Source organism: Trachurus japonicus, unplaced genomic scaffold (genome assembly GCF_045865225.1).
Source record: "Trachurus japonicus isolate A0001 unplaced genomic scaffold, Traja_1.0 AP030010.1".
Taxonomy (NCBI): domain Eukaryota; kingdom Metazoa; phylum Chordata; class Actinopteri; order Carangiformes; family Carangidae; genus Trachurus; species Trachurus japonicus.
In genome coordinates, this window is record NW_028220143.1 from 86,512 (window position 1) to 100,000 (window position 13,489).

Here is a 13,489-nt window from a genome sequence, read left to right on the forward strand (position 1 = left end):
ATCTGAAGGATTCGGTAACTGTAGAGTTTTATCTACAAATGTCTGTACGTTCTGTTCAAGAGAACAAGATAACATCTACCAAGGTGCAAAGGAAGGAAACAGACGTATGTTAATTTTGTTGCTTAGTGGTGTCGTGATTTTTCCGCTCCATGTATGGTTTACATGCATTTCGTCATCTATCATTATTATCTATCACATACTGTGGCAGCAAAGTTTGAAAACATAAGGTCAATCACGAAGTGAAAAGAAGAGACAAAGATAATTATTTGTTCCTCATTGTTCATTTAAGCTGCACGTAGACTCACAGGTCCAGTGGTTTTCTGTTTGGACTTCTCCATGTCTGTTCACTGTGGCTTAATGCAACAACATCAACCAGTCAGAAACTCATTAACATCATGAGTTTTAAAGTGAATAAAAAGGAAGAGACCATGAGAGGTGTTTTAGTCATGTAGCAGGTTTACATGTTGAATAAGCTCCATAAAACTTCACTGTGTTGTTCTGAGTCTGACTGTGGTTTCTGCTGTGCTCTGTGTTACAGTGATACAGGGTTGTTATGGAGAATTTATCTGGGGTGACTGGGGAGTGACTTACACTGACACTCACATCTGTGCCTCTAAAGGATCAACAGTGGAAATGAGCTGCACATACAGTCACCCATACAGCTATTATACTACAGTTCAGAAAACATACTGGTTCACTAAGGGAGGTAATGATGATGCTGTGGATCTGACAACAGACTCAGACTACACAGGTCGTGTGGAGAATCACTGTGATGAGAAGAAACGCTGCACTCTGACAATCAGAGACCTGAGAGAGAGCGACTCAGCTGTTTACAGGTTCAGACTCATAACTAACTATGCAGGATACACAGGTGAACCTGGAGTGACTTTGTCTGTCACAGGTAACAGTTTCACTGGAATATTTATCAGTTTGGTTCGAGTCATTGACGACTGAGAATCTTTATTTGTCTCTGTGTTTGTACTTTTCTAGTTTAGTTCATGTCTGTTCTTTCTTCACATGTCCAGACCTCCAGGTGCTGGTGGAAAGATCATCAGACCAGGTAGAGCTGAAGTGTTGTAATGCAGCTGATGGTCGTTCATTTGTCTGGTACAAGAACGAACAGAAGATGGAGGAGGAAACATTTTCCATCAGAGTCTCTGTTAATGATACCAACAGATATTCCTGTGCTCTTAAAGGACGTGAGGATCACCGCTCTCCTCCAGTGTGTGAGTTTACTCCACAGTGTCACTAATACAATGTCAAACTAAAACCTTCCACTACACAGTTTATGTCTCATACTGGATCAACCTCTGTATAAACTATCAACTACATCATATTCACTTCTACTGTGAAAAGACAGTTAAAGTTGACTTCTCCTCATGTTTCCTCCTCCAGATGCTCCAAAGCTTCCCTCTGTGTCAGTGAGTCCCTCTGCTGAGATAGTGGAGGGCAGTTCAGTGACTCTGACCTGTAGCAGTGATGCTAACCCAGCAGCTAAACTCACCTGGTACAGGCTGAATGAAAAAACATGGCAACATTTCAGTGATCAACCACATTTTGTCTTCAGCTCCATCCAGTCCTCTGACTCTGGACAGTATTATTGTGCAGCTAAGAATGAGATGGGATGGAAATCAACACGTTTATCTATTGATGTCAAATGTGAGAGTTTATTTTAAACCTATATGAAGCTGAATAGTAACCAGAACAATGTTTTCCAGACACAACATGTCTTATGCTGCCAAACACAACGTCTCTGTTTATAGACGTCCTGTGTAAGAAAGGCAAGGCAAGGCAAGGCAATTTTATTTGTAGCTATAGCCCATTTTTACAAACAGTTTGTCTCAAAGGGCTTTACATGGCATCATAACAACATCCTCTGCCCTTAGACCCTCACATCCACTGAGGAAAAACTCCATAGAAAACCCTTTTAACAGGAACCAGGAGAAACCTCAGGGTGAGCAACAGAGGAGGGATCCCTCACCCAGGACGGACACACGTGCAATGGATGTTGTTACAGACAAGAAAACAGTTTATAGTTTATGACACAGCATGTGGGAAACATGGAAATGTTAGCAGGAGTTGATGAAGGCAGCTTCTTGTAGGGGCAGGGGCAGGGAGAGCTGGCCAGCTCCATGGGAGGACTGGGTGGCAGACTGGTCCATGGGAAGGGAGGGCAGGCCGGTCTAACAGCAGGGGAAAGGGTGGGAGGGGGGCGATGCAGGCGGCGGCTGGTGCAGAGAGATGGAGCTCCGGTGGATCTGCGGAAACACAGAGACACTAAGACCAAACTACAAATTACAACAGAAGGTAACACTTTATTTTAAGGGGTCCTTGTACCTGTGTATCTACCTAATTAATTACAGTGTAATTACCTATGTAACTGTATGTAATAACATGTACCTACATTGTAAATACATAGTGTATTTTGGTGTACTTACATGTCCTTGTTACACTTGTAATAAGAAATGCTTGTTACAATACTTTGTCAAAGTGGCCTCTCTCTTTGGGGAAGGGGTACATCTGCAAGAAAAATGGGTGAAACCACAACCCATGTTGCCTGGGCAAACTTTTCCATCAATCTCCCTCCTGCCTCTCGAGTCTTGGAACATGTATGCTGTTTCACAACTTAGTATATGTAACAGCTGTGTTAATACACCTTTGTTACTCTTTGATACAGTGGAATGAGCACATTAAAATAAAGTGTACCTGCTGGGATACCTCAGTTCTTACACATTAACTGCAATAATCAGTGTCTTCGATAGTGTACCACATGTGCTGTTACACAACATAGTCTATGTAACAGTTGTGTTAGAACACACTTTTTACTCTTTGATACAGTGAAATAAGCACATTAAAATAAAGTGTACCTGGGTCGGGATACCTCAACTCTTACAAATTAACTGCAATAACCAGTGTCTTTGTGCTGTCTTTGAGGGTTAAAAAAGTTAAAATGTTAAATTAGAGTTCATGAGTTGATAATTAAGCAGGTTTAAAAAGTATATGTGCTTTGGTTCAAAGAAACCGTGTCCGAGTGAGTGGTCTTCTCTTTGGTTCAGAGAAACTGCGTCGAAGTGAGCGCTCGGCTCGTCAAGTCCAGCTATGTTGTGTTTTTCCTGCTGCATGCTCAGTTCTAATGCTCGGGTGTAAAAGTGAGCACAGACGGCTAAACAGACTGCTAAATAATATTGTCGGACGCTTTTGCCTTGGGGAATGTCTATCTGTGAGTATAATATGTCAATAGTGTTACATGATTGTGCATTTTTGTAATTAAGACATGATTAGTTATGTTTTCGGTAAATATACCTTGCTAGCTTTCAGTCTATGCTAAGTCTTTTCATTTTGTCAATCTGGATGCTAATTGAAGTGTATTCATGCAATGCTACTGTAAGTACTGTAAGTAAATTGTGTTTCTGTGATAATTTCAGTTTTACGAGGTGAAATAGAGGACTTCATTAAAGGACAGGAAAAGCTCAAGCCTTGTGGTTTTTTGGGGAGCTTCTAGCCTATACGTTTCGTTGACTGACTGTCTAGCTTTGCATCGGCCCACGCAGTACAGTCTTCTTTTAACTATGGGCTACATGTGGTGAGCTTGAACAACAGGGCTGTGTCAATTTACAGTGAAATTACTCTACTTGCCTATTTTTCAATTTATGTTCGATGCAGTTCCATGCAGGGAAATTGCTGCACAGCATAACACAAGTTGGGCAGATGTGATAACAATATTGTTCAAAACGCACAATAAAGGAACACTGAAATGCATACAGATTGCTGATGATGTTTTTGGTTCCATATGAATTGAGTTATCCAGCATTGTCTCATTTTCTGAAAAAATGCTGTTCTAGTTATTGGTTTATGTAAAAATACCTGAGTACCAAGGTCAACAGCAGTTTAGAGTTTCTGCATGATGTAACATGTAAGTATGTAGCAGGTACACTTTATTTCAATGTGCTTATTCCAATGTATCAAAGAGTAACAAGTGTGTACTAACACAATTGTTACATATACTAAGTTCTGTAACAGCACAAGTGGTACAAGACTGAAGACACTGATTATCGCAGTTAATTTATAAGAGTTGAGGTATCCCGACCCAGGTACACTTTATTTTAATGTGCTCATTCCACTGTATCAAAGAGTAACAAAGGTGTACTAACATAACTGTTACATACACTAAGTTGTGAAACAGCACAAGTGGTACAAGACCAAAGACCAAAGACACTGGTTATCGCAGTTCATTTATAAGAGTTGAGGTATGCCAGGTACACTTTATTTTAATGTGCTTATTTCACTGTATCAAAGAGTAACAAGTGTGTACTAACACAACTGTTACATAGACTATGTTGTGTAACAGCACACGTGGTACACTATCGAAGACACTGATTATTGTAGTTAATGTGTAAGAACTGAGGTATCCCAGCAGGTACACTTTATTTTAATGTGCTCATTCCACTATATCAAAGAGTAACAACGGTGTATTAACACAACTGTTACATATACTAAGTTGTGTAACAGCATACATGTTCCAAGACTCATGAGGCAGGAGGGAGATTGATGGAAAAGTTTGCCCAGGCAACATGGGTTGTGGTTTCACCCATTTTTCTTGCAGATGTACCCCTTCCCCAAAGAGAGAGGCCACTTTGACAAAGTATTGTAACAAGCATTTCTTATTACAAGTGTAACAAGGACCTGTAAGTACACCAAAATACACTATGTATTTACAATGTAGGTACATGTTATTACATACGATTACATAGGTAATTACACTGTAATTAATTAGGTAGATACACAGGAACAAGGACCCCTTAAAATAAAGTGTTACCCAACAGAAAATGACAGTTCAAAAATTTACTGAGAGGAGAGGAGAGGAGAGGAGGGGAGAGGAGAGGAGAGGAGAGAGGAGCGGGCTCTGTGTAACCAGATGTGTCCCCCAGCAGTTTAAGCCACCACTTTCCGGAGAATGACGCTGGGTGTCGCCTTGACACTCCATTCCACCGTTACTGTATTGTTGATAGCATAGACTGGTTGATCGACATTGGCCGTGATGACTTTATTTATAATCATCACCTAATTTTAATGAGAACAATACGGACAAGGTTTTAGCTTTATGTCACATTTTCACGTCACTATATCACCGTTGTGACTACTCTGATGTTTATCAAGTCTATAAAACAAATTGTTGAACAAACATTTTAGATTAGCTGGGCTAACCGTTAGCTGTTAGCCGTTAGCAGTGTCAATAAACAATAACTCAATAAACGGCCCATGAAAAAAATATTTTCTCCAGCGGATATCTGAGTTCCAACATGACTGAGCTAACTGGAGTAGTTTCATGTCGTGTCCGACAACGGGAGGGTTTTAACAGCTGACGTCCTGCTGTTAGCTTTGCTGCTGCTGTTAGCTGTCAGCAGCAGCAGCAAAGCTAACAACTACGACAACCATGACTAATTACAAAAACGTGCACACAGAAATAGTAATGTTTGTTCAATAATTAGTTTTATAGACTTAACAAACATCAGATTTAGTCAAAATGGTTCTGGCAGCCCGGAGCCCCCACATTTGGTACCTACACCGGTGGCTAACGCTACCAGTTAGCCGCTCGCTAGAATGCTACTAAAACCGACTTCCGTTGTGGTGTGACGCAATGGATCATGGGAAAATAAAGTGGTGGATAGCAACATAGCTATAAAATGGTTCAGAGCTACCTGAACCAGCCCTAACTAAAAGCCCTGTCATAAAGGAAGGTCTTAAGTCTAGACTTAAATGTAGTTAGAGTGTCTGCCTCTTTGACCCATGGAGAGAGCTGGTTCCACAGTAAAGGAGCCCGGTAACTGAAGGCTCTACCTCCCAGTCTGTTTCTAGAGATACTGGGAGTCACTAACAGAGCTGCGTTCTGGGAGCGGAGTGCTCTGCAGGCGCGCAGGAAGACGTTTTCGCCAGGGGGTGCGGCCGCGGCGGCGGGGGGGGGGGTAGGTACAGAATCCCCCCCTGCCGCACCGTAACACCGCACCTGACAACGTCTCCCAGACAGTAGGCTGCCGTTCTCAAACAGACTCTGGTCTATAGTGGACCGGTTCTGGCTCCAAATACCCGACCAGGTCCGACCAGTGTTGAAGCCTAGACCCTGGACCCCATGCGGTCGGACTGACGAGCAAACCTATTTGTTTTTATTAATTCTGCACCGGACCGCGGAAAAAAAAAAAAAAGAAGCCCGTAGTTGTGTTCAGACGTGACAGGTGGGGCACGACAAGCTGGTGATCAGCTGTGGTCACTGAATTGTTAGACTACATTCACTACAGTAGGTCATTTCAATTTGCGCATCTGTGTTTTTTCCTTTTTATTTTTATTTTTAATAACATATGCGCATCGAGAGTGAGTGAGTGAGTGAGCAAGCGCCAGAGAAACAGCAGGTGCACCAGATGATTTCCAACCTGCGAAAACTGAAATGAGACGGTTAAAGAGAGGAAAAACACAGAATATAGGCTTAAATGTCCAAGAGACTTTGTCCCGTCGTTAAGACGTGAGGGAGGGAGGACCCAGGTGAGGAAACTGTCACTGTCAGCTGCACATCTGTCAGCAGCTGCTCCAAACACACGTTACAAACTTTATTTTGAAGGGACAGATTAGATTAGATATTGATTTTGTTAACAGTGACTTTGTTGCACCCAAACATATCGGGTGCTGTCTTATCCGGTACAATCGACCTCCTCCCTGCCCATCAGCCCCCCTCCCCACGGTGCAGCTTGAAAACTCCTCTTTCTCCAAAGGGGGAGATGACAGATAGAGTCTGAGAACTACTGTAGCCTAATCAAAGCTATATTGTTGCGAGTTGGCTCCGGCAGAAGCTTCACGCCGTGCACTGCTTCGGCTGCCTATAGTTTATCAACGTTTTTTCGTCATTCTTCATTAGGATAATGTTAAGTTAATTTTGTGGTGGGGACACAATTGTTAACAAAAAGTGGTTAATCTCAAGTATGACTTGACTATGACTACAATGTTGTGGAACAGAAACAGCAACCACAAATATTTATAATCTATCATTTTATTGTCATCGCAATTTTTCAACTTTCGCCACCAGGGGGTGCTGCAGCCCCTGCCGCACCCCCACTCCCGGCGCCCCTGGTGCTCTGGTAGGACAGTAAGGAATGATTAGTTCTTTCAGATAGGATGGAGCTTTATCATTAAGAGCCTTAGAAGTCGGCAGAAGGATTTTGAAGTCTATTTTAAATCCTACAGGAAGCCTGTGGAGAGAAGCTCTCTCTTCCTAACTCCTGTCAAAACCCTCGCTGCGGCATTCTGGAATATTTATCAGTTTGGTTCAAGTCATTGACGACTGAGAATCTTTATTTGTCTCTGTGTTTGTACTTTTCTAGTTTAGTTAGGGTCCGGGCAGCGCAGCTGCCAGGACACTATTGTATTCCTAGGAATTCTTCTTCTTCTTTAGGGTCCGGGCAGCGCAGCTGCCAGGACACTATTGTATTCCTAGGAATTCTTCTTCTTCTTCTTCTTTCTTTCTTCTTCCAAGGAAGTCATACTTCCCATGGGCGAAAACTCACCAAACTTTGCACAAAGGTTCAGTCCCATGCCAGATTCACTCAACTCCAAGGACATGTGCCCCCCCCTCCTAGGGGGGGCACAATAAGCGTTTAAATTTAAAAACTTTAAAAATTCCTACCAAACCAACGGTAGATGCTACAGTGTTGAAACTTCACCACAATGTAGCCTCAATACTGCTGAAACTTTTGTCCACTTAAACTTATTACAAATTATGAAGTCCATCACTCTGTTTTTTTCAATAACTGTAAAACTTTTAAAATGTATCTCCTCCCACAATTTTTGCTCAATTGTCACCAAACTTGCTACAGAGCATCTCCAGACTGTCCTCCACAAAACTTGTTTCTCGGATTTTTGATTAAGCAAAAATTGAGCCTACAGTGCATGAAAACGTTTGACTGTAAACAGTACTGTAAACATATACCATCAAATTCTTGCTAAATACATTTTCAAACATCCTGAAAAAAAATGACAATATTCTGGAGTCATGGTTGATGAAGTTTAGCAAATATCAGAATTTTAATTCAAAAACTGAATTTTTGAGAACATTTTGAATTCTGCTGTCATGGGAACAACTGCAATCAATGTGAGTGTGGAATTTTTAAACATCAGATTTTCTCTTATGAAGCAAAACACTTATCATTAAAAACAAATCACCAACATTTCCATGCTGTCAAGATGCAATTTATGTATTATCAGATTTTTGTTTAGATGACTGAATTTCTGACTTTTGACCATTTCATCACAACAGCTGCCCGGGCACTGACTCACCTGAGTGGATAAATGAAGCTACACAGCAGGTCTCACTACCAGCCAATTAGCTCAGTGAGTTAAGAGCTGGTTCTTGGTGTCAGAGATTGTGAGTTCGAGACCCAACAAGGGTGATGATGATGACAGATCAAAATGTCACATGTCCTCAAGCTCTTTTGCAATTTATGTATTAACAGATTTTTGTTTAGATAACAGAATTTCTGACTTTTTGACCATTTTTGAAATCTGCGTTCACAACAGCTGCCCGGGCACTGACTCACCTGAGTGGATAAATGAAGCTACACAGCAGGTCTCATCACCAGCCAATTAGCTCAGCGAGTTAGGAGCTGGTTCTTGGTGTCAGAGGTTGTGAGTTCGAGACCCAGCAAGGGTGATGATGATGATGACAGATCAAAATGTCAATTGTCCTCAACACTAAATACAAGACAATTGTCCTAATGGTAGCATCACAGCAAGCCTCTAAGTTTAAAAATCCAAATATGCCCAAAAGTAGCCCGGACCCGACCCATTGCTGCGCAGCAGCTATAATTAGTGTGAATGCTGGAAGCATTCACACTATTGTTATTCAAATCTTTATACTTATTATTATTAGTGTGAATGCTGGAAGCATTCACACTATTGTTATTCAAATCTTTATACTTATTATTATTATTATTATTATTATTCTTACTTCTTCTTCCCTTTTTCAGCAGTTTTCTGCTCCTTCATACTTTGTGCTATTTCAACAATTCATATATCAAAACGTGCAGCTTTTTCAGGACATTTATGCTATTATTTTTCTCTTTCATACTATTTATACTTTTTAAAATATTTAACTTTTTCTGCAATTTTTCTCTCATAGGAAATGAATTGAAACAGTCTTCAAACTCTTCAAATCTTCTGCTTCATTCAGCCTCTAATAGCTTCAGCATACTTTCAGCTACAGACTTCATTCAACTTTTAAACTGTTCACAAACCTTTCAACTATTCAGCTATATCTCAGCTTATTGATATCTTCAACAGTTTCAGATATATGTATAGTTTTAAAATCATTAAAATTTCTGACAAAATTCAGATTTAACATGAAAGTCAATGGGACGGAATGTTCGGACGTTGGCAGTTGGTAGAGTGACAGAGGGTCTAAAAATCCTCTCACATTTTTCTCTCTATCCTGTCAGCACGGCCACAGATTACACTCTACACACATAATTTCGGGCATGTTTGTAGACAAGCTCATCCTCGATCTTTTCATGTGCTCAAAAAACCAGAGAGACAAACACAATTTAAACTGGGAGCCTCTGAGTGTGGCCAGTTCCCTCCCTTCCTCTCATTGACTCCCATTCAAAAGTAGGCGCTGATTTTCTAAACGTCCCAAAGTTTCCAACCTGCGACCCAATCAACAATTTTTACTCTAGAAACACCAAAGTGACATGGACGCGTTCAGCAAGGTCTTATGGTTCGGAAAATGTAAACCTTTTGCTCGTACTAAGTACAGATTTGTCGTACATTAGATCTGTTTGAGGGTGTCACAGAGCAGTTAAAGCCTATGGTTAAAGCTGCCACCATACCTTAAAGCCACCAGCCAACAGTTACATGGTAACCTCAACATGGTAACCTCACCATGGTAACCTCACCATGGCAACGTCACCATGGCAACGCACACACATTCTCTCTGTCTGACTGTCTGTCGGTCATACACACACACACACACACAAATGGACACACACTAACTACCACACACACACACACACACACATCCAACACACACACACACACACACAAATGGACACACACACACACACACACACACACACACACACACACACACACACACAAATGGACACACACTCACCATACACACACATCCAACACACACACAAATGGACACACACTCACCATGCATACACATCCAACACACACACACAAATGGACACACACTAACTACTACTACACACACACACACACACACCATACACACACACGCACACACACAAATGGACACACACACACAAATGGACACACACTCACCATACACACACATCCAACACACACACACACACAAATGGACACACACTAACTACCACACACACACAAACACACACACACACACACACACACACACACCCAACAAACATACAACCACTTACCAAACACATACACAATTTACACAATTACACACAAACAGACAAACATGCACACACAACAAACACACACACAAATGGACACACACTAACCATACACAAACAGACACACACGTCCAACACACACACATTTCATACAGTTGTCAGGTCAGAACTTTATGTATATCTTCCTCACACACACACACACACACACACACACACACACACACACACACACACACTTTTCCTACAGTTGTCTGACTGTTTTGTATGTACCTCTCTATCTTCCTGTTGTAGTTAATGGACTCGTTGCTGTTAATTTTGTTCTTTAGCTATTTAAACTGAAAATACACATTTCCCCATTTTGGTCATGTTGAACACATTGTTTTACACGTATCCTAAACTACTGAGGCTCTTCTCAACCATTTCACACCATTAAACCCGCTGTTTACATGTTCTACTTCTCAGCTAATGCTAATGATCTATATTCTTCAACAATGTTCTTCTGCTGTCAGTTTACAATGTATTTCAGTAGGCATTAACTTTTTTCCTAATTCAGGAATTTTTCAAACTCTTCTTTGACAATTCAAGTAATTTCCAGCCATTTCATACAAAGTCTCACATCTTCTACTTTTAAATATATTCTCAGCCATTGCTTCGGCTATGTTAGTGCTGGTTCATCAGTTGTCCTTCCTGTTAGGTTAGCTGCAGATTTCAACTATTTAACCATTACATTTAAACATGCAGAATTTCAATGTTTTCTTCTCTCTTTAGCATTTCTACTGCTTTTTACCTTTAAAAAGGCATTCATCTCACACTACAAGTTATATGTTTCAGCTTTTTCCCTCCTAGGGATGAATAAAGTATTCCTCTACTCTCTACTCTACTCTACTCTAGCATTAGTCTTTTCAACATTGCTTTAGCAGTTTCGTCAACTAATTTAGCATTGATTCAACAATTTCTTCAGCTGATTCAGCATTGCTTCAGCAACAGCGTTCAGCTGCTTTCAGCATTCACACGCATTTTCTGCAGGAAATGCTATCTTTTTCTAGTTATTATTCTTACTTCTTTCACCCTTTTTCTGCGTTTAACTCCTTCTTCATACTTTGTGCTATTTCAACAATTCATATATCAAAACGTGCAGCTTTTTTAGGACAATATTGCTATTATTTTTCTCTTTCATACTATTTATACTTTTTAAAATATTTAACTTTTTCTGCAATTTTTCTCTCATAGGAAATGAATTGAAACAGTCTTCAAACTCTTCAAATCTTCTGCTTCATTCAGCCTCTAATAGCTTCAGCATACTTTCAGCTACAGACTTCATTCAACTTTTAAACTGTTCACAAACCTTTCAACTATTCAGCTATATCTCAGCTTATTGATATCTTCAACAGTTTCAGATATATGTATAGTTTTAAAATCATTAAAATTTCTGACAAAATTCAGATTTAACATGAAAGTCAATGGGACGGAATGTTCGGACGTTGGCAGTTGGTAGAGTGACAGAGGGTCTAAAAATCCTCTCACATTTTTCTCTCTATCCTGTCAGCACGGCCACAGATTACACTCTACACACATAATTTCGGGCATGCTTGTAGACAAGCTCATCCTTGATCTCTTCATGTGCTCAAAAAACCAGAGAGACGAACACAATTTAAACTGGGAGCCTCCGAGTGCAGCCATTTCCCTCTCTCCTCTCATTGACTCCCATTCAAAAGTAGGCGCTGATTTTCTAAACGTCCCAAAGTTTCCAACCTGCGACACAATCAACAATTTTTACTCTAGAAACACCAGAGTGACACGGACGCGTTCAGCAAGGTCTTATGGTTCGGAAAATGTAAACCTTTTGCTCGTACTAAGTACAGATTTGTCGTACATTAGATCTGTTTGAGGGTGTCACAGAGCAGTTAAAGCCTATGGTTAAAGCTGCCACCATACCTTAAAGCCACCAGCCAACAGTTACATGGTAACCTCAACATGGCAACCTCACCATGGTAACCTCACCATGGCAACGTCACCATGGTAACCTCACCATGGCAACGTCACCATGGCAACGCACACATTCTCTCTGTCTGACTGTCTGTCGGTCATATACACACACACACAAATGGACACACACTAACTACCACACACACACACACACACACACACACACACACACACATCCAACACACACATACACACACACAAATGGACACACACACACACACACACAAATGGACACACACTCACCATACACACACATCCAACACACACACACACACACACACACACACACACAAATGGACACACACTCACCATGCATACACATCCAACACACACACACAAATGGACACACACTAACTACTACGCACACACACACACACACACACACACACACACACACCATACACACACACACACACACACACACGCACACACACAAATGGACACACACTCACCATACACACACATCCAACACACACACACACACACACACACAAATGAACACACACTAACTACCACACACACACAAACACACACACACACACACACACACCCAACAAACATACAACCACTTACCAAACACATACACAATTTACACAATTACACACAAACAGACACACATGCACACACAACAAACACACACACAAATGGACACACACTAACCATACACAAACAGACACACACGTCCAACACACACACATTTCATACAGTTGTCAGGTCAGAACTTTTTGTATATCTTCCTCACTCACTCACACACACACACACACACACACACACACACAGACACACACACACACACACACACACACACTTTTCCTACAGTTGTCTGACTGTTTTGTATGTACCTCTCTATCTTCCTGTTGTAGTTAATGGACTCGTTGCTGTTAATTTTGTTCTTTAGCTATTTAAACTGAAAATACACATTTCCCCATTTTGGTCATGTTGAACACATTGTTTTACACGTATCCTAAACTACTGAGGCTCTTCTCAACCATTTCACACCATTAAACCTGCTGTTTACATGTTCTACTCCTCAGCTAATGCTCGATCTATATTCTTCAAGAATGTTCTTCTGCTGTCAG

General features: G+C 40.9%; 1 protein-coding gene across 1 annotated transcript in view; it reads left to right on the forward strand.

The window, feature by feature from the left end:
- The first annotated feature begins 913 nt into the window (after positions 1–913).
- LOC146960768 (B-cell receptor CD22-like) overlaps positions 914–13,489 on the forward strand; it is a 64,592-nt gene continuing 52,016 nt past the window's right edge. The window contains exons 1-2 of the mRNA XM_085772066.1: positions 914–1,226; positions 1,396–1,659. Of these exons, the coding sequence (XP_085628192.1) occupies positions 1,127–1,226; positions 1,396–1,659 (364 nt within the window). The 5' untranslated portion in view covers positions 914–1,126. The remainder of the gene's footprint in view (positions 1,227–1,395; positions 1,660–13,489) is intronic.